Here is a 26,403-nt window from a genome sequence, read left to right as displayed (position 1 = left end):
TTATTCCATTTACTAATGAGCTGGATAAGTCACATTACCTTGAAAGAGAATAAATGGTACTTTCACAAAGTCTACTGTATAAACTAGGCTGCGATCCTTATGTGATTTCCCTTAACTGCTGACTACAAGTAACCTGGTAGAACCCTTCCCAATTTGTTTTTACTTCCTGATAAAATTGTGTTTCTGCAAAAACTAGCGATACACGCTACCGAGATAAACATCCCAGCTGTCCGATAACGTCACTAGCAGCATGACAGGAAGGAGCCGCTGCATTGCTGCTTGTTGATGTGTTAAATGTAATGAAGTTTATTAGTTCGGTGTATTAGACTATTAGTCTATTAAATGTCAGTTAAAATGTTTCCTACGCAGATTCCTACAAAACTTTGCTGATGTTTTTGTTTCTAAAGATGATATAGCTCTAAAATGTATGGAGTTTATTGTAAATCTCCAAGGAAAGTTAATAAAGTCTACAAAACAACAGGAAAAGTAAAAACAGGAAAAAATGATGAGGGAGTTGCGGCAATAGATTTTAATCACAAATTTCAAAAACGTACCTGGGATAACAACATCCAGGATAAAACAGTGTAGTGACGCCTCAGTCTGAGACTCCTGGTCTTCATTGTCAACATGCAGGTCAGAATAAATAACGTACACTGAACAGTTTTAGAGCAGAGATTGTCAGCTGAACTCCTGATAAAATATACTCATGGTCATTTTAAACCTTTAAACCTTAGTGTTTACCCTGTACACTCACCTGATACAAGTGAATTCAGGTACGGATGTTGCGTGAGGAGGTCTGGGGTGCAGTCGGTGTTCCAGTTCATCCCAGAGGTGTTCAGTGGAGTTGAGGTCAGGGCTCTGTGCAGCACACTCGAATTCTTCTCCTCCAACCGTAACACATCATGCCTCCATGGAGCTCGCCTTGTGCACAGGGGCGTTTTCATGCTGGAACAGGTTTGGGTCTCTTGGTTCCAGTGAAGGGAAATTGTAATGTGATAGTATATAAAGACATTCTATACAGTTGTGTTCGTCCAACTTTTTAGAAACAGTTTGGAGAAGAACCAGATATGGGTGTGATGGTCAGGTGTCCACATACTGGACTTCTGGCCATACTGCTTCATTTTTGTTCTGGTTTCGTAAATATAATGTGGAAATATCTGTACATCTAATAAACATGCATTATCACTGCATATGATGATATGAAGTTAATCTAGGTAGAGTTTCACTTCTACGCTCTGAACAGTTAGAACTTTCATTCATTTTGGATTTTAACCAACACCAGAGCAGCTCTACTGCAGTAAACTACAGACTGAAATATCACCCATGTGCTGCTTAGATTATGGACATACACTATAAAATCTAGCATGAATATTGTATTTTCTGTGTCTCTAGCCTAAAACCATAACCCTGCCATGAAAAACAATGTTATTTTGTTTTAAATACTGTAGCTGTTCTGCGTGATTCGAGTGTTCTAGTGTTCAGTGTAAAGGCCACTTTGATTCCAATGACAGTTTACATGCACTGAATGAAGATGAAGGCTAATGAAATTTTAATTATAACAACACTCACTTTTAATTATGGTTTTAAATCATGACCATTTTAATTATTATGAAATCTTCTTTCGATCTGGTTTATTTGCATAGAACTACAGTCTGCATCTCAGCTGTAATGTTGGATTGTGACCCCATAACTGAGAGCTCGTACCATAAGGGGTTAATAATGATCTGAATAAATTAATAAGGGGATTTTGAAGAGGAAAAAGAAGACTCTGCAGGTTTGAATCCATCCAAGATGAGAAACACTGATAAGAACTACATCAGGAAATGCCCTGTAACATACAGAAAGCACAAGGGAAAAATCCAGTGTATATTTCTAAGAGATACTGTGCAATGCAAAGCGGATTAAAAATACATTTCATACTCGAATGTTATTTTATTCACGCAGGATTTAACAGACATAATTCAGACTAATGAATAAATAATGCATTGGTGTTTGTAAGTGGAATCATCTTTTTGTAGCCGATAATACACACATCTACTGCAGAACTGTGTATTTTAGTTCATTTGCATTTTCGTTTTTGGAACTTTATGGAAAGCAGCACAGAAAAAAGTGGGATGAGAAGAACAAAGAAATATTTGTAAAAGTGAAGCTCATTCTGAGGTAAAGGGAAGGCGGGACACAGCAGACGCCAGATACAGACGCACTGCAGACGCCAGACAGAGACACACTGCAGACGCCAGACAGAGACACACTGCAGACGCCAGACAGAGACACACTGCAGACGCCAGACACAGACACACTGCAGACGCCAGACAGAGACACACAGACCACAGCACCTTCACACCAGTCACTAACAGGTAAGAAATAACTTCTATTAATTCTACAAATTTAAAATTTCAGTTTAGTATTTCAATTCTTCTTTTTGAAACGTTTCTTGTCTTCTAAAAGAAACTTATTAAATGTAATGTTTCCTTTCTTTTTTTTCTTTTTTGCTTTGTTCTGTTTTGTTGTTTTGAGAAAGTGTTATTAGGATCCACTTTATCCTGAATGGAACAACAATAAATTTATATTTTTCTCTCTGGACTAGTTTATCAATTTTTTAAAAGCAATTTGTTTAACTTATTTGAAAATAAATCAAATAATCTGAATTTTTTATATATTTTTTTAAATTAGAAATATGTCTAGTGTACTGACAGAGCTCACTCAGAGAGCACTCAGAAGAAAAAGTATTTAGATGACCATTCCAGTACATTCTATTTGAAAACCCATGTTTTTCTTTTCTTTTCTTGTACCGTGCTTTCAGCTTGCTTTGGATAACGTAATACTTCCTGTGAATAACTGCACTGTACTTACTTGTACCTTAAATATTTTTTACCTGTCATAATCATAGTTAAAAATAGCCTGTTCAGTGAGACTGATACATGAACGTTGACTGCAGCTGACTCATTTGCATCCTCATAAACATGTGATAGTCTTTTAAGCAAGGTTTGTTGTCAGGACTACGTTACCCATCAGCCCCTACACCTCACGAGATCACACACACCTGCGTCACATGTTTAATGAGCATGGGTATTGAAGTTCTGTCTCTCGTAGCACTCCGTCTTGTATTTATTGCGCTGTTTACTTAGTTGTTATTCATGTACCTTGTTAGTGTTTTGTAACATAAAAGACACACAGTTAAGCAGTATTGGATTTACTAACAAGCTACAAAAAGGTCAAGTGTGTCAGCATTAGTAATCTAATATACGATGAAGAAATCCACTGTCACGTACTGAACTCTTGTGCTATCAGAGCTTCAGAATAGGAACATGGACTCATCCACTGAATTACTGCTTTTGAATAATTTGTACCAAATCATAACATTAATCACGAGCAGTGATAAAAGCGTCCGTCTTTTATTGTGAAATTGTTGAGTATAAACTTATTTAATTTAAATCCAGTTATTGCCATTACACACATCTGAAACTGCACATACAGTGCACATGCTGTTAGATCTTGTTCTAGGAATTGTACTAATATGTAATGTCTGGATTTTTCCCTCCTTGTTGTTCTCCGCAGTTATGGGTTCAGCGGTGAACTTCATTCTGCTTTTCTCGGGTCAGTTTAAGCTTTTGTTAAAATCTGTAAAACGGATGTTTCATTACATACTCAGCTCATGAGCAATTTCTATCCCAGCAGGACTGTGGGCTCTCGCTTTGTGTGCATCTCGTCAGTTTTATGTGGTGAACACACCAATGAACTGGACCGATGCTCAGAAATACTGCAGAGCGAATTACACTGACCTGGCCACCATTGTGAATGATGCAGAAATGAATGTTGTGAAGGAAGCTCTTAACGGGAGCACAGAACATTTCTGGATAGGACTGAGGCAGACTGATAGCAATGTACGTGTTTTAATTATTTTAATTAGAATTATTTAAACACTGAGGATATTTGTTTTCATTTTTCCATTTAAATAACTTTAGCCACTTTTAACAGATCAGCCAACACTTTACTTCACAAAGCAATAGCAGATGTGTGTCTGTAAGATACTGTTTTCATTTAGCAAATGTGTCTAAATTCTATTCAAATAAAACAGAGGAACATGTTTCTATTTTGGTTTTATAACTTAAACCACTCTACCTAACATTTCAAAACTGTACCTAGTCCTTATACTAAACATGGAATTTTTACTCCACCTTTCAAGAACTTCATAAGTTTCAGATTGAGATTCTTGTGATAAAAAATAAATAAATGTGTTTACAGACTATACATTAAAACATTATTAGCTGAATAACTGTTAGCTGCTGAATCCATTTTAAACCATTTCAATAAAACTGCGTTTTTATTTCTTTAAAACTGTTTTATTATCTGAATTATGACTAATGGTATGACTTATTTACTTTTTCCCCTAGACCTCGATTGTTTTTAACAATAGGTCCTGGGTCTGGTCAGATAATTCTCAAGTCTCATACGGCTACTGGAATGATAACCAGCCAAACAACCCCAAGATTGATAACTGTGTGGAAATTTGGGAAGCAAGTGCAAATAATAAATGGAATGATGCAGGTTGCCATTTCAATAGCAGTTTTGTCTGCTATAAAAGTGAGTAACGTAACAGAACATTTGAACAGATTTAATGTACAGCTTTAATTAATTCTCTTTAACAGCTTGTAGTTGGAGCTGCTGGAACTGAGATGTAAATTAGCTTTCTGGTTTTTTTTTATGCATCCAAAACTGGTCTCGAGATCAGACAGGCAGCTAGCACAGATTTTGGAAAAAGCTGTTAAAAACATTTTTATACTCATTTTCATGGTTATTTAATTAAATCTTTCCTTTCAAACTATTTTAGTGACTGTTATTCTGAGCAATTTACAGCTTTAGTTTCCATCCAATTTATATTCTTCTTCTTCTTCTTCTTCTTCTTCTTCTTATTATTATTATTATTATTGTTATTATTGTTGTTGTTGTTGTTGTTATTTTTATTATTCTTATTCTTATTGTTATTGTTGTTGTTGTTGTTGTTGTTGTTATCGCTGCAGAACGAACTCCTCTCACCGTGATCACTGAGAAGAAGACCTGGCGAGAAGCCCTGAGGTACTGCAGACAGAATCATGTGGACCTGGTTTCTGTTGACTCGCAGGAAATGCAGGACTGGGTGGAAGTAGTCACTAAAAATGTCTCCAGTGATATGTGGATTGGCCTGCGTCACACCTGCGCTCTGGGCTTCTGGTACTGGGTGAAGGGAGAGATGATCTGCTACCAAAACTGGGCTCCAGGTAACGGAACCGGAGTGGAAGATTGTGGTGATGTCGAGAGAACCGGAGCGGTTCTGTCCGAGAGTAAGAAGTGGGTCAGCCTGCCACAGACTCACGAACTCTACTTCATCTGTATCACCTTCCAGTGAAGGTCAGAGATCTATACACTTGTCACTACTTAATTATTCACAGAGAAATGAAACTGATTCATGTTCTTCTTATTTATAGGCTACTAGAAGTGGCCGCATGAACTTCAGCTGGATCCTCGTAGTTCAGGACCAGACATTTCTTTCTCAGCATCATTTCACTTAATTTTTTGGACATGCAAGTACAACGATTTATTTAGGAATTTCACAATAATGTTGAGTTTCTTTATGGTGTTGGTCAAACTTTTACTTTCAAAATAGCTCTTAGTAGCTTTACTGTTAGCTTCTGTTTAAAAACTAGAATATGTGAGACTTTCCTTTTGTTCACATGGGATGTGTTTTATTATCAGTAATACGTTGTTTAGCTGTTTAGCGTATCATTAATATTTTTGATTTGCAGTGTTGAGATTTAGTTAGCTACATGTAGCAATGCTACCAGCTTAAGCACATTTTTAACAGAATGGCGGTAGATGAGCTAATTTCCAAATAATGTCGCTTTTCCTGTAACAAGCTATTCTTTCACGAAGTCCCCGTGTAGCGTGACGAATCTAGCTAGTTACATATTTCCAGAAATGAACCGAACCAAGAGTCGTTTAGTGAGCCCTCTTTGTATCTGTTTCTATTTGACGATGTTTTAGTAAAGTAACACTAACTGCTTTTTAAAATGGTTTACAAACAGAAAAGCTAAATCTATTCCGGCATTACCTGTAAAAAGCAGGTACGTTTTATTTCGTTCAATAAAAGAGCCGTGCAATAAAATGAAAATATCCCAGGTGATTTTCCTCACTTTGACAATCTCCTTCAGTGTAGCTAGCTACTTTTTCTTAGAAGCTTGTAGTGTAGCTAGCTACTTTATCAACACAGTAGTGACTGATCATTGAAATCATGAGTGCCTTGTAGCTTGACCAGTTACAGTCACAATGTATCTTCTCCAACATTGTTGATTTGTACGTTGCTGTTCTTTCCTAAGCTTTTTCAAATAAATAAAGTAACCAGATACACTGTTTATGGTTTTTAATCTTTTTTTTTTTTTTTTACATATCAGAATTACACTATATGGCCAAAAGTATGTGGACGCCTGACCATCACGTCCTTATGTGCTTGTTGAACATCCCATTCCAGGTCAGCGCAAAGATAACACTGTCTCTTTAGCCCTGCAAACACAGTCCTGGACATAATAAATGTCCAATGAGGAGGTTTTCATTAACACATGGATCTTGAGAAATGATTAAAAGGCCCCAGTAAGTCTGAAAGATAAATTCCAAAACAATAATTGTTCGTCAAAGTTAACGATTTCGCATCCATTCTAGATAAACAATTTATTTCATAAATGTCTCTGATGATTACAGTTTAATAGCTGATCCTTTACAAACCACAAACCCGGGGTAAAGAGGCTGAGTGAACGTGGTGTGAACTCTGTGGAGGAGCTTCATCGTGTCCGAGACGCTGTAGAAGGACAGAATCCCTGCCCTGTGATCCACATACACTCCTATTCTAGAGGAGCTGGGCATTACTGGGATTTTAATTTCTTTTTTAATGTGTCTGAACGAGTAGCAGGAGGGATAGCAAAACAATCTCCAGGACTGGTCGTTTCGACCAAACAAACATTCAGTACCTTTTCCTTTCCTGCTGATGTTTTTATACGACACTGCTATAGAAACGCCATGATGTCCGCTCCATTCGAGCTCCCAGTAACACCGTCCACACACACTCTCTGTACACAACACCTGGAGATAATAGTCAAATCTGTCTGGATGAACAGAATAGGATTGTGGTGTTTCACTGCAGGTCACCACTGTGTTCCTCTCAGACAGACAGAGGTGTTTATTTACCGTGTCCGGGTCCAGTGTGAACTGGCAGGAATCTGATGGAGATGAAACACAACGGGCCTCGTTTATCAAACTGGATACAAACTAATTTATTCCTAAATCATTTGCAGGATCATTCACACAGGAAAGCTGGTGGTCATGAATGTCTAGTTGTTTCAGAAATAAAATTCGTTTGCTCTGTTTCGCACTGAGTTTAGTGTAAATTTAGGTATAAGGAGACTCGGATCAAATCGCTTATTTCCATTACACACGCCAGTTTAATGATCATTTTGTGGAAAACCAGTCATTTCATGTTAAAGTTCCAAAATAAGCCATAAATTAAGAGAAAAAGACTAGCCGTTCAATTAGGACAAAAGTATTGGCATGCTATAAAAGGAGGAAGTCATGCTTAGGGGGCGCTCTTTCGCCGTTTAGTTGTCATTTTATCGGTTTCAGTTCTCTGTGAGATTCACCTTTTATGGAGTTTTGTTGGTGTCATTAAAAGTAAATGACCTTTGCTGTGACCGTGCAGGGGATTTACTGATTGATTGGCATCTGGTGGGAATATTTCGAGCTTTTTAGCCAAACGATTATTTAGATGCAACTCTACTAAAAGATAAAAGACACCCAATCTTATCATTTAAAACCATGTAAACCTTAAATTAAATAAATACGCATACGGGCCCTAGAATCCCATTGTTCCTGTGCACTTAATAACATGTACAGAGAATGTGTTTGTGGTGTGTTGAAGAACGAAACTTACACTGTAGGAACTCTTCTCTGCTTTTGGGTTCAGGAAGAGGAATAATCTGGATTTCTTTTACTGCAAGAAGAAAAAAGTAAACTAAATTACAGTATAGTAATGGTCATTATTTCAATATGCTTTATATTAAATTTAACACCCTTTAAAGGACTTTCAGCTTTTTCTTCTGGGAGAACATTCACAGTTTCTACATAGAACCCTGTTTACCTTAGAGAAAAACACTCCACATAGAAATCCTTTAGAAAGTCGAACTATGACCCATCCAAAGGACCTTTGAAGAACCTTTTGTCTTAAGAATATATACTTTTCAAAAGCCATTGATCAAACCAAGAAGTCAGATCAACCTCAGTAGTCCATTATCCCCCAAGTCAGAAATATTACTTATGCTAGTGCATGGAGCTCTCAAAATTCTCTCCAGAACTTTCCAGTGATTTACCTGCATTTGATACCATTCTGAACTCCTGACAGCAGAACTTTTCCACTTTGTCCCTCAGTTGAGACACAAACGCTGTTACATCCTCAAGAGAGAGGAAAGGACTGAGCTCGATGGAGTGTACGTCTGCAGATCCAGGAATGTCCAAAAGAGAGCGGAAACTCTACAATGAAAATCAAAGAAATTATATACAATATTCTATATAATAATATAAGGTATCAATTGTGTGTGTGTGTATGTGTATATATATATATATATATATATATATATATATATATATATATATATATATATATATATATATATATTAGTTCCAGTACTTTTGTGGCTCATCTCTGTAATTCCACTCTGGCTTTCTGATTCTTACTGCTGATGAGTGGTTTGTATCTTGTGGAATGGCCTCTATATTTCTGCTCTCTATGTCTTCTTCCAAAGGTAGATTGTGATACCTTCACCCCTGCCCTGTGGAGGTTGTTGCTTATGTCACTGACTGTTATTTTGGGGTTTTTCTTTACAGCTCTCACAATCTTTCTGTCATCAACTGCTGTTTTTTTCATTGGCTGGCCTGTTTGATGTCTGCTTGTTGGTGGATTCTTTCTTTTTCAGGACAGTCTAAATATTGGTAATGGCTATGCCCCGTTCTTGTCAATGGCTCTGACAGGTTTTCCCTCTTTTCTTCAAAATGACTTGCTTTTCTCCCATAGACAGCTCTCTGTCCTTCCTCATTGTTTATCCTTTTTAACAACAAATGCAGTCTTTACAGGTGCATCCAAGGGCTCAAACCAAGAGTAGACATTCAGTGCTACTAACAGGGCGCAAAAATTGGCAAAAGAAATACCTGTTCTAATATTTTTGATCATTTGAAAAATGGGTGGGTTCAAATAAAAAGGTGCCATGGTCTAAGTTTTTAACACATCTAGATGAAAATATGAGGGAACGAAAGCTGAAATTCTGCTCTGACGTCTCATATTCATCTCGTGATCTCAAACCCAAATGAGTTCAGTGTATAGCAAAAACAGAAACTATTGGCCTTGCTGTTCCAATACTTTTGGATTTACTGTGCGGGTATGTGTAAGTGCAGTGTAGACAATGTGTATGGAATATTATGAATAATACAACATGGAGTGGAGTTACTGTTCCCACCCCAAGAGTTTTAGTTTAACAGTCTGCTCTGAACTGTTTTATTCCTCTTACACAACCGCAATCTTCCAACCATTACAAGATTTTATCTATTAAAAATAACAGATCATGTTTCTCTTGAAGGTAATAAGACAGAAAAGACTCTTGTTGAGGAACACGTACAGACTGTACCAAAGTGCTGACACTGGAGACTCAAATGAACAATGATGTAGCATAATGATCAGGTTCCTATACACCTGTGATATGCAGCTACGCTATTGTCAGAGCTGCTTTTATAGAAAACACCATCCGACCAATCGGACTGCAGAATCCGTAATGTTACCTGGAGGAAATGGATGGGATCCGTGTGTGAAAGCTCCTCCAGCTCAGAGTCTCTCCTCTTCATCTCTGCAATCTCCTGCTCCAGCTGCTTCATGACTTCTTCAGCTCGGCTCACTGCAGCTTTGTCCTCCATTTTGTTTCTCGGCTTAAACTGCCTGTTAGATAACACTCTTTGTGAAGTCTTGCTACTGTTTACTGCATGGCTGAACCTTGAATGTCTAACTTTTGGTTGGTTGGTTTTAATTATTATTATTTTTTTTATTTTTTTTTCACCTTTTTCTCAGCGCTTGCTTCTGCAGCTGATACTGTATCATGTCCTTTATGTGTATCTAACATACACAACATGCAGATACACTGCTGATCATTGCAACAGTAAACCTCCAGCAGTTTGTCATGCTGAGAGCAGATCTGCTCCTGGAGTCGTCTGGAGGCTTCCACCAGCTTGTGCTTCTTAAAGGCAGGAGATTTATAGTGAGGCTGGAGGTGAGTTTCACAGAAAGAGGCCAGACACACCAGACAGGACTTGATGGCTTTGGATTTTTTCCCAGTGCAGATATCACACTCTTCAGTTACAGTGGAACAGTGAGCAGGACGTCTAGCTTGGTGTTCTATCATTATTTTCTCCATTACTTCAGCCAGAACAGCGTTTTTACTCACAACAGGTCTTGGAGTGAAGGTTTCTTTACACTGAGGACAGCTATAGACTCCCTTCTGATCCTCCTGATCCCAGCAGCCATTAATACACACCATACAGAAAGTGTGTCCACAGAGAATAGTCACTGGATCCTTGAGTAGATCCAGACAGATTGGACAGCTGAACTGATCCTGAAGTCCTAAAATATTCGTCTCCGCCATTTCACTTTGCTCAGTTCAAAAAGAAAAGACGTGTGACATAAAATCTGGGTTGTAATGTCAACCAAAAGGGTAAAAAGAAGAAAGAAAGAAAAAAACTAAAAAATTTTCAGACAGCTAACTCAGTTACACACACACACAAGGACGGAGGAGTTTTAGTTTCACTTCTGCTGAAGTGAAAAGGAGTGGTTAAGAGAGAGAGGGAGGGCGAGAGGAAATGGGAGGGTGTGTGTCCCAACAAAGGACAGGGAAGTTACCACAAATATCCACTGTGTGTGTGCTCTGCCTGTAAGACTGCATACTGCTCGAATACAGTCTACTGTAGCTCACACATTTATTCTATTTACTAATGAGCTGGATAAGTCACATTACCTTGAAAGAGAATAAATGGTACTTTCACAAAGTCTACTGTATAAACTAGGCTGCGATCCTTATGTGATTTCCCTTAACTGCTGACTACAAATAACCTGGTAGAACCCTTCCCAATTTGTTTTTACTTCCTGATAAAATTGTGTTTCTGCACAATTTAATTATTATGAAATCTTCTTTCGATCTGGTTTATTTGCATAGAACTACAGTCTGCATCTCATCTATAATGTTGGATTGTGACCCCATAACTGAGAGCCCGTACCATAAGGGGTTAATAATGATCTGAATAAATTAATAAGGGGATTTTGAAGAGGAAAAAGAAGACTCTGCAGATTTGAATCCATCCAAGATGAGAAACACTGATAAGAACTACATCAGGAAATGCCCTGTAACATGCAGAAAGCACAAGGGGAAAATCCAGTGTATATTTCTGAGAGATACTGTGCAATGCAAAGCGGATTAAAAATACATTTCATACTCTAATGTTATTTTATTCACGCAGGATTTAACAGACATAATTCAGACTAATGAATAAATAATGCATTGGTGTTTGTAAGTGGAATCATCTTTTTGTAGCTGATATTGCACACATCTACTGCAGAACTGTGTATTTTAGTTCATTTGCATTTTCGTTTTTGGAACTTTATGGAAAGCAGCACAGAAAAAAAGTGGGATGAGAAGAACAAAGAAATATTTGTAAAAGTGAAGCTCATTCTGAGGTACAGAGAAGGCGGAACACAGCAAACGCCAGATACAGACACACTGCAGACGCCAGTCAGAGACACTGCAGACGCCAGTCAGAGACACACTGCAGACGCCAGTCAGAGACACACTGCAGACGCCAGTCAGAGACACTGCAGACGCCAGTCAGAGACACACTGCAGACGCCAGTCAGAGACACACTGCAGACGCCAGACAGAGACACACTGCAGACGCCAGACAGAGACACACTGCAGACGCCAGACAGAGACACACTGCAGACGCCAGACACAGACACACTGCAGACGCCAGACACAGACACACTGCAGACGCCAGTCAGAGACACACAGACCACAGCACCTTCACACCAGTCACTAACAGGTAAGAAATAACTTCTATTAATTCTACAAATTCAAAATTTCAGTTTAGTATTTCAATTCTTCTTTTTGAAATGTTTCTTGTCTTCTAAGAGAAACTTATTAAATGTAATGTTTTCTTTCTTTTTTTTTCTTTTTTGCTTTGTTCTGTTTTGTTGTTTTGAGAAAGTGTTATTAGGATCCACTTTATCCTGAATGTAGCAACAATAAATTTATATTTTTCTCTCTGGACTAGTTTATCAATTTTTTTAAATCAATTTGTTTAACTTATTTGAAAATAAATCAAATAATCTGAATGTTTTATATATATTTTTTAAATTAGAAATATGTCTAGTGTACTGACAGAGCTCACTCAGAGAGCACTCAGAAGAAAAAGTATTTAGATGACCATTCCAGTACATTCTATTTGAAAACTCATGTTTTTCTTTTCTTCTCTTGTACCTTGCTTTCAGCTTGCTTTGGATAACGTAATACTTCCTGTGAATAACTGCACTGTACTTACTTGTACCTTAAATATTTTTTACCTGTCATAATCATAGTTAAAAATAGCCTGTTCAGTAAGACTGATGCGTGAACGTTGACTGCAGCTGACTCATTTGCATCCTCATAAACATGTGATAGTCTTTTAAGCAAGGTTTGTTGTCAGGACTACGTTACCCATCAGCCCCTACACCTCACGAGATCACACACACCTGCGTCACATGTCTAATGAGCATGGGTATTGAAGTTCTGTCTCTCGTAGCACTCCGTCTTGTATTTATTGAGCTAAGTGTTTACTTGACAAAAAGGTCAAGTGTGTCAGCATTAGTAATCTAATATACGATGAAGAAATCCACTGTCACGTACTGAACTCTTGTGCTATCAGAGCTTCAGAATAGGAACATGGACTCATCCACTGAATTACTGCTTTTGAATAATTTGTACCAAATCATAACATTAATCACGAGCAGTGATAAAAGCGTCCGTCTTTTATTGTGAAATTGTTGAGTATAAACTTATTTAATTTAAATCCAGTTATTGCCATTACACACATCTGAAACTGCACATACAGTGCACATGCTGTTAGATCTTGTTCTAGGAATTGTACTAATATGTAATGTCTGGATTTTTTCCCTCCTTGTTGTTCTCCGCAGTTATGGGTTCAGCGGTGAACTTCATTCTGCTTTTCTCGGGTCAGTTTAAGCTTTTGTTAAAATCTGTAAAACGGATGTTTCATTACATACTCAGCTCATGAGCAATTTCTATCCCAGCAGGACTGTGGGCTCTCGCTTTGTGTGCATCTCGTCAGTTTTATGTGGTGAACACACCAATGAACTGGACCAATGCTCAGAAATACTGCAGAGCGAATTACACTGACCTGGCCACCATTGTGAATGATGCAGAAATGAATGTTGTGAAGGAAGCTCTTAACGGGAGCACAGAACATTTCTGGATAGGACTGAGGCAGACTGATAGCAATGTACGCATTTTAATTATTTTAATTAGAATTATTTAAACACTGAGGATATTTGTTTTCATTTTTCCATTTAAATAACTTTAGCCACTTTTAACAGATCAGCCAACACTTTACTTCACAAAGCAATAGCAGATGTGTGTCTGTAAGATACTGTTTTCATTTAGCAAATGTGTCTAAATTCTATTCAAATAAAACAGAGGAACATGTTTCTATTTTGGTTTTATAACTTAAACCACTCTACCTAACATTTCAAAACTGTAACTAGTGCTTATACTAAACATGGAATTTTTACTCCACCTTTCAAGAACTTCATAAGTTTCAGATTGAGATTCTTGTGATAAAAAATAAATAAATGTGTTTACAGACTATACATTAAAACATTATTAGCTGAATAACTGTTAGCTGCTGAATCCATTTTAAACCATTTCAATAAAACTGCGTTTTTATTTCTTTAAAACTGTTTTATTATCTGAATTATGACTAATGGTATGACTTATTTACTTTTTCCCCTAGACCTCGATTGTTTTTAACAATAGGTCATGGGTCTGGTCAGATAATTCTCAAGTCAAATACGGCTACTGGAATGATAACGAGCCAAACAACAACGGGATTGATAACTGTGTGGAAATTTGGGAAGCAAGTGCAAATAATAAATGGAATGATGCAGGTTGCAATAACAGTGTCCGTTTTGTCTGCTATAAAAGTGAGTAACGTAACAGAACATTTGAACAGATTTAATGTACAGCTTTAATTAATTCTCTTTAACAGCTTGTAGTTGGAGCTGCTGGAACTGAGATGTAAATTAGCTTTCTGTTTTTTTTTATGCATCCAAAACTGGTCTCGAGATCAGACAGGCAGCTAGCACAGATTTTGGCAAAAGCTGTTAAAAACATTTTTATACTCATTTTCATGGTTATTTAATTAAATCTTTCCTTTCAAACTATTTTAGTGACTGTTATTCTGAGCAATTTACAGCTTTAGTTTCCATCCAATTTATATTCTTCTTCCTCTTCTTCTTCTTCTTCTTCTTCTTCTTATTATTATTATTATTATTGTTATTATTGTTGTTGTTGTTGTTGTTATTTTTATTATTCTTATTGTTATTGTTGTTGTTGTTGTTGTTGTTGTTATCGCTGCAGAACGAACTCCTCTCACCGTGATCACTGAGAAGAAGACCTGGCGAGAAGCCCTGAGGTACTGCAGACAGAATCATGTGGACCTGGTTTCTGTTGACTCGCAGGAAATGCAGGACTGGGTGGGAGTAGTCACTAAAAATGTCTCCAGTGATATGTGGATTGGCCTGCGTCACACCTGCGCTCTGGGCTTCTGGTACTCGGTGAAGGGAGAGATGATCTGCTACCAAAACTGGGCTCCAGGTAACGGAACCGGAGTGGAAGATTGTGGTGATGTCGAGAGAACCGGAGCGGTTCTGTCCGAGAGTAAGAAGTGGGTCAGCCTGCCACAGACTCACGAACTCTACTTCATCTGTATCACCTTCCAGTGAAGGTCAGAAATCTATACACTTGTCACTACTTAATTATTCACAGAGAAATAAAACTGATTCATGTTCTTCTTATTTATAGGCTACTAGAAGTGGACGCATGAACTTCAGCTGGATCCTCGTAGTTCAGGACCAGACATTTCTTTCTCAGCATCATTTCACTTAATTTTTTGGACATGCAAGTACAACGATTTATTTAGGAATTTCACAATAATGTTGAGTTTCTTTTGGTGTTGGTCAAACTTTTACTTTCAAAATAGCTCTTAGTAGCTTTACTGTTAGCTTCTGTTTAAAAACTAGAATATGTGAGACTTTCCTTTTGTTCACATGGGATGTGTTTTATTATCAGTAATACATTGTTTAGCGGTCTTATGTATCATTATTAGTTTATCAAAACATTAGTTTGCCTGTGGCTTATTTACAGACAGTAAGCCAGAAGTATATTGTAATGTTTCAGTTGCAAAGTAGTTTCCCCAACTACTGGTTTGTAAACTGATGTTCTTTGCTAAGTCTTTTAAAATAAATATATTTACTGGATACTGTGCATATGTTGTTTTTTTTTAAACATCAGAATTATATTTAACACTCACAGTCCATGTAGATCTATTATATACTAAATAATTCCTGATTGTTTGTGGATACTGAGCACATTTGACATCAAACACTGAAAGCAGCTGTTTGTTTTCTGCATCCAGTTTTCAGAGAACCCCACTTGTTTTACAAAAGTGTACCGATATGATTTCCATGATTGGTTTTGCTGACAACAGATAATAAGGTCCAAGTATCAGAGGCATTTGTGCTGAAAAGTACTGAATTGTCCAGTGTACAAAGGACAGAATCACTATTAGCCTTTGGGTTAAATTATACACTGATGGGCCACCAAAACATTTTTTTTTTTTAAAAACATGATTACCATTCGTCTAATGTGTTGTTAGCCTTCCGCATGACACCATAACAGCTGCAAGCCACCAAAACATGGACTCTACGCAAGATCTCTGAAGGTGGAGGTGCTACAGATTAGAATTTTTGTTCCAGCACGTCCCACAGACGCTCGATTGGGTTGAGATCTGGGGAATTTGGAGTTCATGGCACCACCTTGAACTCTTGTTCCTCAACAATATGTGAAGTGGCAGCGCACATTATCCTGCTGATAGAGGCCACTCGAATTGGGGTATACAATTGCCATGAAGGTGTGTACTTGGTCTGCAGTGATGTTTAGGTAGGGGGCACATATCAAAGTGACGTCCACATGAAAGCCCAGACCTGGGGTAACCCAGCAGAATATTGCCGAGAGTATCGTACTCCCTCCATCGGCTTGTTTTCTTCCCATAGTACATCCTAGTGCCATCACTTCCCCAGATAAATGGCACACACTATCAGTAGATAGGTACTCACTACTGCACACCACAAGCCTTGCTGTTTCAGAGATGCTCAGACCCAATTGTCTGGCAATAGCTATTTGGCCCTCGTCAGAGTTGCTCAGGTCTTCAAGCCTGCCCATTTCTCCTGTATCCAGCACATCGACTAGGAGAACCAACTGTTTGTTCACCGCCTATAGATCCCAGTCCTTGACATACACCATTGTTACGAGATAATGTTATTCCCTTCATCTGTGAGGGGCGATAATATTTTGTCTCATTAGTGTGCAATAAAGACATGTTTAATTACTATGTTTTTAAACACGGCAGGAATTTAATTAATGATTTTGATCCTACTGCTCACTTTTAGTATGTTTTGGGTACTTAACTGAAATATCCGGTAGGTGGTAATATTACATAGTTCCCTTCCCAGCCTTGAACAACAACAGACCAGCAATGCCTATAATCAGTATTCACTGTGAGTGTTCAAGTGAGAGTGCTATTTAAACGTTTTATTAAAGCATACGCATTAAGAACGTAAATAAATGCTTACTAATGGATGTCAGAAGATTGCTGAAATTTGTTATCATACCTCACTGCTGTGAGCTGTAAGTCTTTTCAGTCATCTGAGCACTTTTATCATGTTATACTAACAATTATGAAAAGCCTGGTGATTTAACATTAGTAGGAAAGACGACACACTGTGTCTCATATCTAAACCTATTTACAATTTTCAAGTTCAAATTTGCTTTACTGTACTTCCTTATCGAGATAAACTATTGAAATATCAATTCAGAATTGTGACAATTTCAAGCACAAAATGAAAATCTAGATATTGTATTAATTATCCTATAACTGTTTAAAAACAATCAAATGAAGAGAAAATCATTTCTAGGATTCATTTATGATAATCAAGATATCTGCTTGCTAAGATATACTGTAATTGTTCGTAGTGTGCCGTGTGTATTGTATTTCATGTAAATGGAGTGTGGTAAAAGCAGTAAAGGTGTTGTATTTTGGTGTCACGCTTGGTCTCCTGTTACCACCTGTGTATTGCATTTCATGAGAATACATTGAGTATTCTGTTTCATGAGAAGCTGTTTTCAGTCACACAAGACAGCTATTGGTGGTTATGACAGACAGCAGAGGGGTCATCTCTCCTCAGCGGATAAATCAGTGGAGGCTTTCCATAAATATCTAAATGTGGTAAATGTGAATGAGAATGCAGTTTCATACACAGGAGGTAGTACATAAGACTGGGGACGAGGATAACACGGAGGTGTGCATTCATACAGTTTGGTACTACAAGAATCGCAGTGGAGGATGTTTTTGTTTGTAACTAATGTGAACTTCTTATAGTGAACTGGCCCAAACTAGACAAGTAGCAGGTATGTGAAATATAAATCACTACAAATTAATGGATTATGATTGTATGACAGGACAAACAAAAGGAGGCAATAGTCCAGGCAGTAACTCCTGTCGGTCATATTTGGACAGACCATTTTGGTTAACATCACCATTAATTTACAGACCGTCACACTGGACTGGCCGGAGTATTCAGTCAGTATTCATTTTTTCCGATACGGAGTGACATTTTAACGATGTGAAAAATGTGAAGAGTGTGGTGATATTGCCTCGCCACAACAAGCCAAAAAGGTAGTGGAAATAAAGAAGACCACAGTGGGCTTAAGAAACCCAGACGTTCTTCAGCGAAATAACCAAAGCGCTCATATCGTACATACCAAAATCAACTGTTGGACCCATCTTTAAGTGTCATTCATCAAGTGAACACTGGGGATGTGAGCAACAGGAAATGATGTAGGAGGTGTAGAAGTAATACTTTCCTTAATAATACAAAACCTGGAAGACCAATTCGACATAATGCTTAATGAAGTCATCAGGGACGTGTCTATAGATACTATTTTCAGAAAACTTTACACACTGACGCACACAATTGGCAAATCTTGCTTTCAATAACATTCCTGTTCATGCATTTAGCTCAATCAGCTTAAGCCTATGACTATATAAGCCTATGACTTATAAAGGTTACAGAATTAAAGGACATTGTTAGTTTGTTTACCAAGAAGCAGAGAATCTGGAAATAGTAGAAAACATATTAGCTCAGAGAAAAAAGAATAAATAGTCAAATTAACATATGCGCTACCTTATATACTAACCCCTTGAAGTTTTTATCAGGTACAAATCTTTATTATACAATTACGCACAATGTTCTATTACCCTCGACCTCATCCATTAATAAAAGAGGACCACTAAAGAGACCATGGCTAAACACTTTATTTAACTGGTGGATCATTCTCAAGCGCTTATACCGACACTGTAATGCTGTTAGGGTACTGCTCTGGTACAAGTGTCTCACTTGGAGCTTGTTCATAAGACAGCTTAAGAACAGTCTGCCAAACAAAACTCTCCAGCCAACAGTGGTCTTATCATCACAAAACACAAACAGTCATAAATAGTAATTCCTTTAACTCGACAAGGTAGAGCTTCTCTTTTCAGTCAAACGTCACGGTCCAAATTAAGCAAGAGCAACAATACCTTTATGCTCCTCTATCTAAAGTCACTATGATTTTGATGCATTGGTTATGTACTTGTAATTAAAGCAAAGAACATTTCAGTATTTCATCCCAGCTTTCCAATTAACAAAGAATCAGATGGGAATAAAGAACATCTTATCATAGGCGTCAGGACCACGTGGATCTGGTATTGTGACACGCCTTGGTGTCTTCGCAATGTTGATCATTTCCCACCACATTTTAACCCAGACTCGGAAAACATGACTTATTCCTATCCTGGTTAAACCTACAGTGTAGATTTAGAAATAAAACCATGCTCTGCAGGTAATTTTACCCAGTGATAAATTTATATTTTTATTATAGAGAACAGTGATGTGCTCAGATGGTCATTTACGTATCTCTCAACAAAGATATCCATATTTTCTCTCAAGGAATACAATAAAACCTTGTATACAATACATTATTGTCGGTCAACCACAGCATGTCTGCTTTTCAAACACCAGGAATGGTGCATATGCATAAAAGAGTCTGGAAATATTTTGTATTCGTTGTGGTTTGTTTTTGGACAATTTTTCAAAACATTTGTGACAAATGAATGATAAATCCTTCCAGAATTCCACATTACTCTTTGTATTTTTTATAGTTTTAGACATAAATGACTATTTAAAAGGATAAAGACCTATGTCATAGGGTCAGATGTATTCATCAGCAGTCTTAGAAAAAAGTTTTTTTTTTTTTATCTAGGACTCTATAAGGTTCTTTGCTTTGTCCATTTCAGAGAAGTTTTGAATGTTTCTAGGGACATTTTCGTACTTGGCCCGAATACATGAGTCTGCACCCAGGTTTGCTTTCACATAAAAGAATTCCTTCCAAACCATTGATCGATTGTGCAATTCTGTACGTCCCTTTTGTACATGAAGGTTAATCCTTGCTCTTTTTTTTCGGTACCAAAACAAACAGTGCTGGAATTGTAGCTGAAGCTGCCTGCATATATAAAAACAATTCAGTGATTTTATCGGTTGTGTCCATTTGCATGTATAACACCTCGATTAGGTTTTGTCTCTTCTGACCATGACAAACCTTTTCCCACCATCGAGAAACTTTTAACCAGGAAGTAACATGATAAACCGATCAAGTTACTCGACATGCAGTGCTGAGAGTGGATAATTTCCACACCCGACACAGATCATAAGGGATTCAATTGAAGCAAGCCCCAGTTCAGGGAGCAGTTCCATGCACCTCTCCAAGGTGAGCTCAGCTTTCTCATCTCAGCAAATGTACCGAACACTTGGGGTAAATGAACGAGGTAGAACATAGAGGCTTCCTATCTAGTAAAATGGTTACAAACTGAACTTCTTAAGGAATCTTGAACCCATAACCATCCAAAGAACCTTTGAGGAACCCTTTTTTTTTTTCCCCCAAGAGTGGGGTACGTGCAAATTAAATAACCCATAATTTCTCTTTCTGATCATTATTATTTGGTCTCTTTACAGGTCATGGCTCCACAGGGTGCTTTTAAAGTCTATAGTTCCAGTTACTGTAGGTCATATTCAGATGGAATTACTTTCACGTGGGTAGGTGAGGTAATAATTAGCATGCCTTCCATTTTCTTAAGTATGATGCCACTCCTGAAAGTGCTTGTCTGTATTGCTTCCCACCCAATCAAGCAGTGATTTTGGTTTTAAACGCCCAACAATAAATGTACATGGCATTCAAAAGGAAACTCATTAGGGAAGCAACATCTCTGCCTGAATAGTACTCAAACTACAAGAGGAGGAAAAAACAGACACGTTATGGCAACACTGTATCATGTTCCATTGTATTCATTTCATGTGGTCATGTGGTCTGACTTTTGTTATGGAACATCCACCGCTGTTTTCAGTTCCTTATTCTCTAGTTCACCCCGTGTCATCTTCCTCCTGACTCAAAACCAAGTCATGGTGTCGTTGCTTGTGGTTCTTCAGGCTGACGTTGTGGTTAAAACACTCTCCGCATTGCTCACACATGAAAGGTTTCTCTCCAGTGTGGACCCGCATGTGAGAAGTGAGGTTTTCCATCTGGTTGAAGGACCGCTCACACACTTGGCATTTGAAAGGCTTTTCTCCAGAGTGGATGAGCTTATGCCTCCTCAGCCTGTGGAGATCTTTAAAGCGCTTTTCACATATATCACACAAATACTTATATGGACCTCGGTGGGATTTGACGTGGTTGTTGCGTTTGTAAAGATTGTCAAATTTCTCTGGACAGTCTGGACAGCTGTATGGCTGTCTTTCCTTAGGATGAGTCTGTTCATGTTCCAGTTTTGCTGGTCTGTTCTTAAACACCTTCAGACAGTATTTACATGGGTGGTCGGCGTCCTCATGGAGTTTGGTACAATGTCTCTTTAAGCCGACCTCAGTGAGGAATCTTTTCCCACACTCCGGACAGACAATGAATTGGATCTTTTGTTCACATTTATGTTCTTTCAAACCTTTAGTTTGAGGGTCCGCTATAACAAACTTCCCACATTCCTGGCACAGCTTATAGAATGTTTTGACACCGTGGTCCTGTTCAGCATGTTTCTGAAAACTGGCCAAGTCGTCAAAACGAACTGCTAGTTTTTCTAAACTAAGCATCTCAGTATCGCCGCCAGCATCACACCGAGCGCAGCAGAACACCTTTTTGTGTCGAAGGACAGAGCAGGAGAGCGAGGCCTCGGTCCCACATTGTGTACACCACACCACAAGTTTACCCTGACCGTCCTCCTTTAAAGCTGTGAACAGATCTTCATCCATGGACACATCGGAGTCGGTGGCCACTTCACCCAAATCTGGCTGCCATTCATCTGAACTGTCTTTACTTTTAGACTTTTTAGACTTCTTCTTCATCTCTTCCTGCAAGCTTGTTTCCTCTTCTGTACTTGAAAAATATGACCCATCTGTTTCGATGTACATCTGCTCATAGCTTTGCTCACTGCCCTCATGATCCGATGACCCAATCTGGACCACAACCTGCAGGATATAGAGATCCTTTGATTAGGGCACTGGGGCTAATGTGAACTATAATGTGAACAGTTGTATATGTCAGGAAAATAGGCCATGACCATGCCATTAAAATGTAGCAAGCCTATATGGATAATCGTAGTCAGTCAATTTGTATAACCGTATTTAATCATCTTGAAAACATTTTACTAAGATGCCAATTTAGTCTTTCAAAACAAACAAACCAAAAAGTCCAACAGAACACCAGACCAAAAGACAAGCAAGAGAAGATTTCCTGGATGTGGCTGGAATTTTTTTTTAAAGCACACACACACAAAATCCAAAATATAAGTGGAGCAACATGATGTATTTCATCTCAGTAAGAGAACAATGCAAGAATTGATCATAGCTTTTTGAGAGTTTCAGTTTCCATTTTATTTTTGTGTATTATAATGAAGGTATGCATGCTGAAAAGTGCTCACAGGTGAAATAAAGAAAAAGACAATGAAAGAAGCACAAAGATCCATCAAAAGTCCATATACTGTTCCACAATGTTGCCGAAACCCAATCCCAATCAGATTTTGCTGAGTTTTTGGTGATGGGTGCAGTTAAAAATGCTTGATTTTGCTGTGGCTTTTTTTTAAATTTGCGATGCAACTTGTGGAGTTTTTTTGTGCATTTTTTTTTGCCAGAAACTACTCGAATTGGCGAAATTGCAGTTGCACAAACTTGTTTTGCACGGTCTATCACAGTGATGTTTGTTGGTAAATGAGACCTTTTAGCATGGCGTGTGACATCACGATCAGCCAAAGCCCTCTTCAGTTCATGTGTATCGAACATGAGTACAGCTGTGATGAAGGTTTAGGGGTTATTCTAGGACCTTACAGACTAGTACTGTCTTTCTAAAGTGGGCAAGGCACCTCCATCCACCACTGCCCCTAAACCCAACCACCGGCGTGGGACCTTCCCATTGTACTGGAATCCCTTAAAGACCTTATTTTTGACCCTATGCATTGTAAGCAGCCTTGGAATAAGCTTGCTGTGCATGCCCTGATGGCCAGATGAATCTGGGGTTATTATTATTTTCACAGGTCAGTTACCATAACTCATGCTGTAAAAGATTGAATAAATACCCACCTCCTCACTATCCTCATCTCCAGGCTCCAACGTGTGTTCTACCTCTATGTATGAATTTGCATCATTATTATCCTCATGTTTTTCATCAAATGTCTCTACATGGTCTTTGGGGTCATTATGAAAGGTCTGTGCAGGTTCGGCTGAAGGCGGGTGACTCCTCCAGTCTCTGTGGTGTCCACAACTCTGACAGTCCTGTGTGACTGAAAACAGCCTCTCGTTGCCCTCAACGGTAATACAGCACTCTTTCTGACAACGCCAGCAGAACTGGAAAAGCTCCAGCAGACAGTGTGTGTTCACCATCACCTCACTGCTCCTAAAAACAAAGAAAAACAAGATACATTCACTCGATGTGCCATTTATATATATATATACATACCAGTGAATAAGCTAAAACACATTCACTTTAAATGCTGACTTTAAATGTATAGTAAAACCAAGAAAAGTAAACCAATAATAATAATAATAATAATAATAATAATAATAATAAGAGGAAACCACACAAAAGAGAACATCTTACTTAAAAATGTCAGTTCCTTGATAAGAAGGCTGAAGGCTCTTGACAGCTGTGGAAAAATATTTAGAAGTTCAACCAAACTGCATATTTTCTCAACATATTGTATTTTATAGTTAACCAAAATTCAAGAATGACCAGATGTTAAAAAAATTATGTTTACCCATTTAGTATCACAAGGAAACCTTGTGATAGTTTCTCAATTAGTTGAAACAACTACAGCAGGAGGTGTGGCCTACTACACAGAAGTCAAGCACTCTTCTTTTGCTGTTTGCTTTATAACCCTTCCACCAGACTACACTGTAGTAGAATAATTTTGATTGCAACTGTAATAACTCCCATCAACTGCATACCATCTCTGAAATGCACTTAAATTACCGATCATGTTAACTAGACCAGCTAATATACATGAACTAAAACATTATTAGATTTATATACAACATATATTTTTTTTTTAGATATTACTCTATATAAAAAAAATTGTTGTGTGTGCTACGTTCTGTGCCCACAGTGATGTGCGAGGCTCGAGAGCATTCTCTAACTTATCTTGAAGTTAGACAACTGCACACAACTTCCTACCTCAACCAATCAGCGTTCACACCACTAATTAGAGGTCGACCGAATTATCGGTTTTGCCGAATAATCAACGCCGATAAATGATTGCTGGAAGTACCGGTTATCTGAAAAAATCCTAATGGTCCGCTGTCATTATAAAGTACGAGAGAGGCCTCTAGAGGCAACATAAAAACTATTGCTGACAAATTTTTTTGTGTTATTTGAAATGTTTTTTTATTCATTTTGGATATCTCCATTTTTATTTGTTATTTGGAAAGTTACTTTTTGGTCCAGTTTGAATATATTATTCAGTTAGTATATATTTCATTTAAAAAAGTACAGTACATTTTCATGGTACAGTCAATACTCTTTATTTTTCTAATAAAGTTCAGCAGAGTTTTACTTTGAGTGTTGTGTTTTCATTCAGTATCAGTTTTAAAAACTATCAGTTGATTAATCAGTTATCGGCAGGTACCGCCCAACTTAGTTATTGGTATCTGTAAAATCCACATCAGCCGACCTCTACCACTTATGCACACTGTTACACACCAAATGCTGTTAGGACTTTGGACTGCATGTCAATTGATCAGTTTACCCAGAATTCCCCTTTCTTCACTGCAATGTAAATACACAAAAATGTTTCAATGCAGAAGTATAAACCAGCAATAAGCTTTGCATGACAACCTGCTGTGTTGTTAGACAGCATTAAACAAAAACCATTTCCCCCTACCTTTGTGATCAGGTTGAGGCACTGTAACAATCTCATATTGCCCTATAATCACTGGTCGGGGCTCATCTTTTAGGATACAATCCTGTGAGGAAAAATAAGCCCAAGTCAGAACGTTGGCTCCTAACACAGCTCTAGACTTAATAAATAGGATTTAATCGAGTTTACACACTTTGATGCACAATATATCCACCATCAGCTTAAAATGGCATTGCTATTGGCTTCCGATTTATAATCTACACCAACCCTCTTCTCTGATATCCACCTTCCCACAGGTTTAATCTCCAACCAAAATCTAGCACACCTGTTTTAGTTGATCAAGAACGTCTTAAGGCAATGATTAGATGGTCAAGTGAGTACGATTATGGTTGGAGCTAAAGTCTTAGTAGGGTAGATCTCCAGGAACAGGGTTGGTGAACACTGACATAGAGAAGACCTATTTATTCGCTGTCCCAATATTGAAATAACATTGTTTACAGATATAAGAGATAGATAATATAGTTTCTACATTTGTTTTTTTTTTTAATAAAAAGGCACAGCTGACAAAGTTTAAAAACATGGCTGCTTTAGCTGAGAAACGCAATATTTTACATTTACTCTTTTACCGAAATTTACATTTATTCTTTTATTTAAAAATGAGGAAATACAAGCAAAGTGATATATCAAGCAGAGAACAATCAACTACTGCTACCATACAAGATTTTTGTTGTTGTTTTTTGAAAGGGGGTTAGTTAAATGTTCACGGGGTTCCATTTTATGGGGGTCCAGCTTTATCCATTTTTTGAAGCTAGTGATGGATTCTGCTGTCCGGATTGAGGTTGGAAGTTCATTCCACCACTGAGGGATAGTCAGATTGAAGGTTCTGGAAAGGGACCTCGTGCCTCGCTGAGTAGGAACTGTACCAGGTGTCAGTCATTAACTGATCGCAGGTTGTGTGATGGAACATAAACCTCAGGGAGAGTGTTGAGGTAGGAGGGCGCTGTTCCAGACAAGGTTTTGTATGTGAGCATCAAGGCCTTGAATTTGATACGGGCGGCTACAGGAAGTCAGTGAAGGGAGATGAAGAGGGGTGTGACATGGGTCCTTTTGGGCTGGTTGAAAACAAGGTGTGCTACTGCAACATTCTGAATCATCTGAAGGGGTTTGATGGAGCTGGCAGGGAGACCTGGGAGTAATGCTTTGCAGTAGTCCAGTTCTGAGATAACCAGAACCTGGACTAGTATCTGTGAAGCATGATCAGTGAGACAGAGTTTGAATTTGAAAGAAAAGTGAGTTTCTGAAGCTAGTAAAAGAGCAAAAATGCCCTCTCAGACCATCACAGGGCATCAGATTTAAAGGGGGCAAAGCTAGGTCATAAATACGTAAATTGAGATAGAGATGAGTTTTTAACCTAATCTCTATTCTCAGCCACTGTATCAGTAGTGTGACTGCCACAGTTTAAAAAAATTCAACACACTTCCCTGTGTTGAGATAAAAATAAATAAAAAAACAACTAGTAAAAAACCCCAGAAAACTTGTA

At 38.0% G+C, this 26,403-nt stretch overlaps 4 protein-coding genes across 4 annotated transcripts in view; 1 reads left to right on the top strand and 3 right to left on the bottom strand.

Moving 5' to 3' along the window:
* Positions 1 to 759: 759 nt before the first annotated feature.
* Positions 760 to 15,639, top strand: LOC108261852 (C-type mannose receptor 2). Its single transcript, XM_053681847.1, has 12 exons — positions 760 to 2,357; positions 3,559 to 3,597; positions 3,676 to 3,884; positions 4,395 to 4,584; positions 5,022 to 5,384; positions 10,198 to 10,305; positions 11,751 to 12,149; positions 13,279 to 13,317; positions 13,396 to 13,604; positions 14,115 to 14,304; positions 14,741 to 15,107; positions 15,185 to 15,639. Exons 2-11 carry the CDS (start codon positions 3,561 to 3,563, stop codon positions 15,103 to 15,105), a joined length of 2,109 nt encoding a protein of 702 aa, XP_053537822.1. The 5' UTR covers positions 760 to 2,357; positions 3,559 to 3,560; the 3' UTR covers positions 15,106 to 15,107; positions 15,185 to 15,639.
* On the bottom strand, positions 6,235 to 9,268 carry LOC128633062 (stonustoxin subunit beta-like). The gene is made up of 4 exons (XM_053681681.1): positions 8,708 to 9,268; positions 8,391 to 8,550; positions 7,955 to 8,014; positions 6,235 to 7,247 (listed from the first exon to the last, which is right to left on the bottom strand). The coding sequence occupies exons 2-4, from the start codon at positions 8,404 to 8,406 to the stop codon at positions 6,727 to 6,729; spliced, it is 597 nt and encodes a 198-aa protein (XP_053537656.1). The 5' UTR covers positions 8,407 to 8,550; positions 8,708 to 9,268; the 3' UTR covers positions 6,235 to 6,726.
* Positions 10,016 to 11,060, bottom strand: LOC128633063 (E3 ubiquitin/ISG15 ligase TRIM25). Its single transcript, XM_053681682.1, has one exon. The coding sequence runs from the start codon at positions 10,701 to 10,703 to the stop codon at positions 10,107 to 10,109; it is 597 nt and encodes a 198-aa protein (XP_053537657.1). The 5' UTR covers positions 10,704 to 11,060; the 3' UTR covers positions 10,016 to 10,106.
* A 2,400-nt stretch (positions 15,640 to 18,039) lies between the features above and the next one.
* The window catches only part of LOC108268221 (zinc finger and BTB domain-containing protein 17), an 11,221-nt gene continuing 2,857 nt past the window's right edge, over positions 18,040 to 26,403 (bottom strand). Inside the window, exons 2-5 of the mRNA XM_017473057.3 lie at positions 24,888 to 24,969; positions 23,609 to 23,654; positions 23,092 to 23,404; positions 18,040 to 21,984 (exon numbers count right to left, since the gene is read on the bottom strand). Of these exons, the coding sequence (XP_017328546.1) occupies positions 20,893 to 21,984; positions 23,092 to 23,404; positions 23,609 to 23,654; positions 24,888 to 24,969 (1,533 nt within the window). The 3' untranslated portion in view covers positions 18,040 to 20,892. The remainder of the gene's footprint in view (positions 21,985 to 23,091; positions 23,405 to 23,608; positions 23,655 to 24,887; positions 24,970 to 26,403) is intronic.

This window comes from Ictalurus punctatus, chromosome 7 (genome assembly GCF_001660625.3).
Source record: "Ictalurus punctatus breed USDA103 chromosome 7, Coco_2.0, whole genome shotgun sequence".
NCBI lineage: Eukaryota > Metazoa > Chordata > Actinopteri > Siluriformes > Ictaluridae > Ictalurus > Ictalurus punctatus.
The sequence above is the reverse complement of the archived record's forward strand: the minus strand, read 5'-3'. Positions and strand labels throughout refer to the sequence as shown.

What these genes read in the sequence shown, in the direction of transcription:
- LOC108261852 (XM_053681847.1), top strand. Translation starts at nt 3,561, where the DNA reads ATGGGTTCAGCGGTGAACTTCATTCTGCTTTTCTCGG. An exon ending in CAGTTTTGTCTGCTATAAAA is followed by an intron (nt 4,585 to 5,021) that starts GTGAGTAACGTA and finishes TTATCGCTGCAG; the next exon opens with AACGAACTCCTCTCACCGTG. An exon ending in CATCTGTATCACCTTCCAGT is followed by an intron (nt 5,385 to 10,197) that starts GAAGGTCAGAGA and finishes CACAACATGCAG; the next exon opens with ATACACTGCTGATCATTGCA.
- LOC128633062 (XM_053681681.1), bottom strand. An exon ending in CAGAGAAGAGTTCCTACAGT is followed by an intron (nt 7,248 to 7,954) that starts GTAAGTTTCGTT and finishes CATCTCCATCAG; the next exon opens with ATTCCTGCCAGTTCACACTG.
- LOC128633063 (XM_053681682.1), bottom strand. Translation starts at nt 10,703, where the DNA reads ATGGCGGAGACGAATATTTTAGGACTTCAGGATCAGTTCAGCTGTCCA.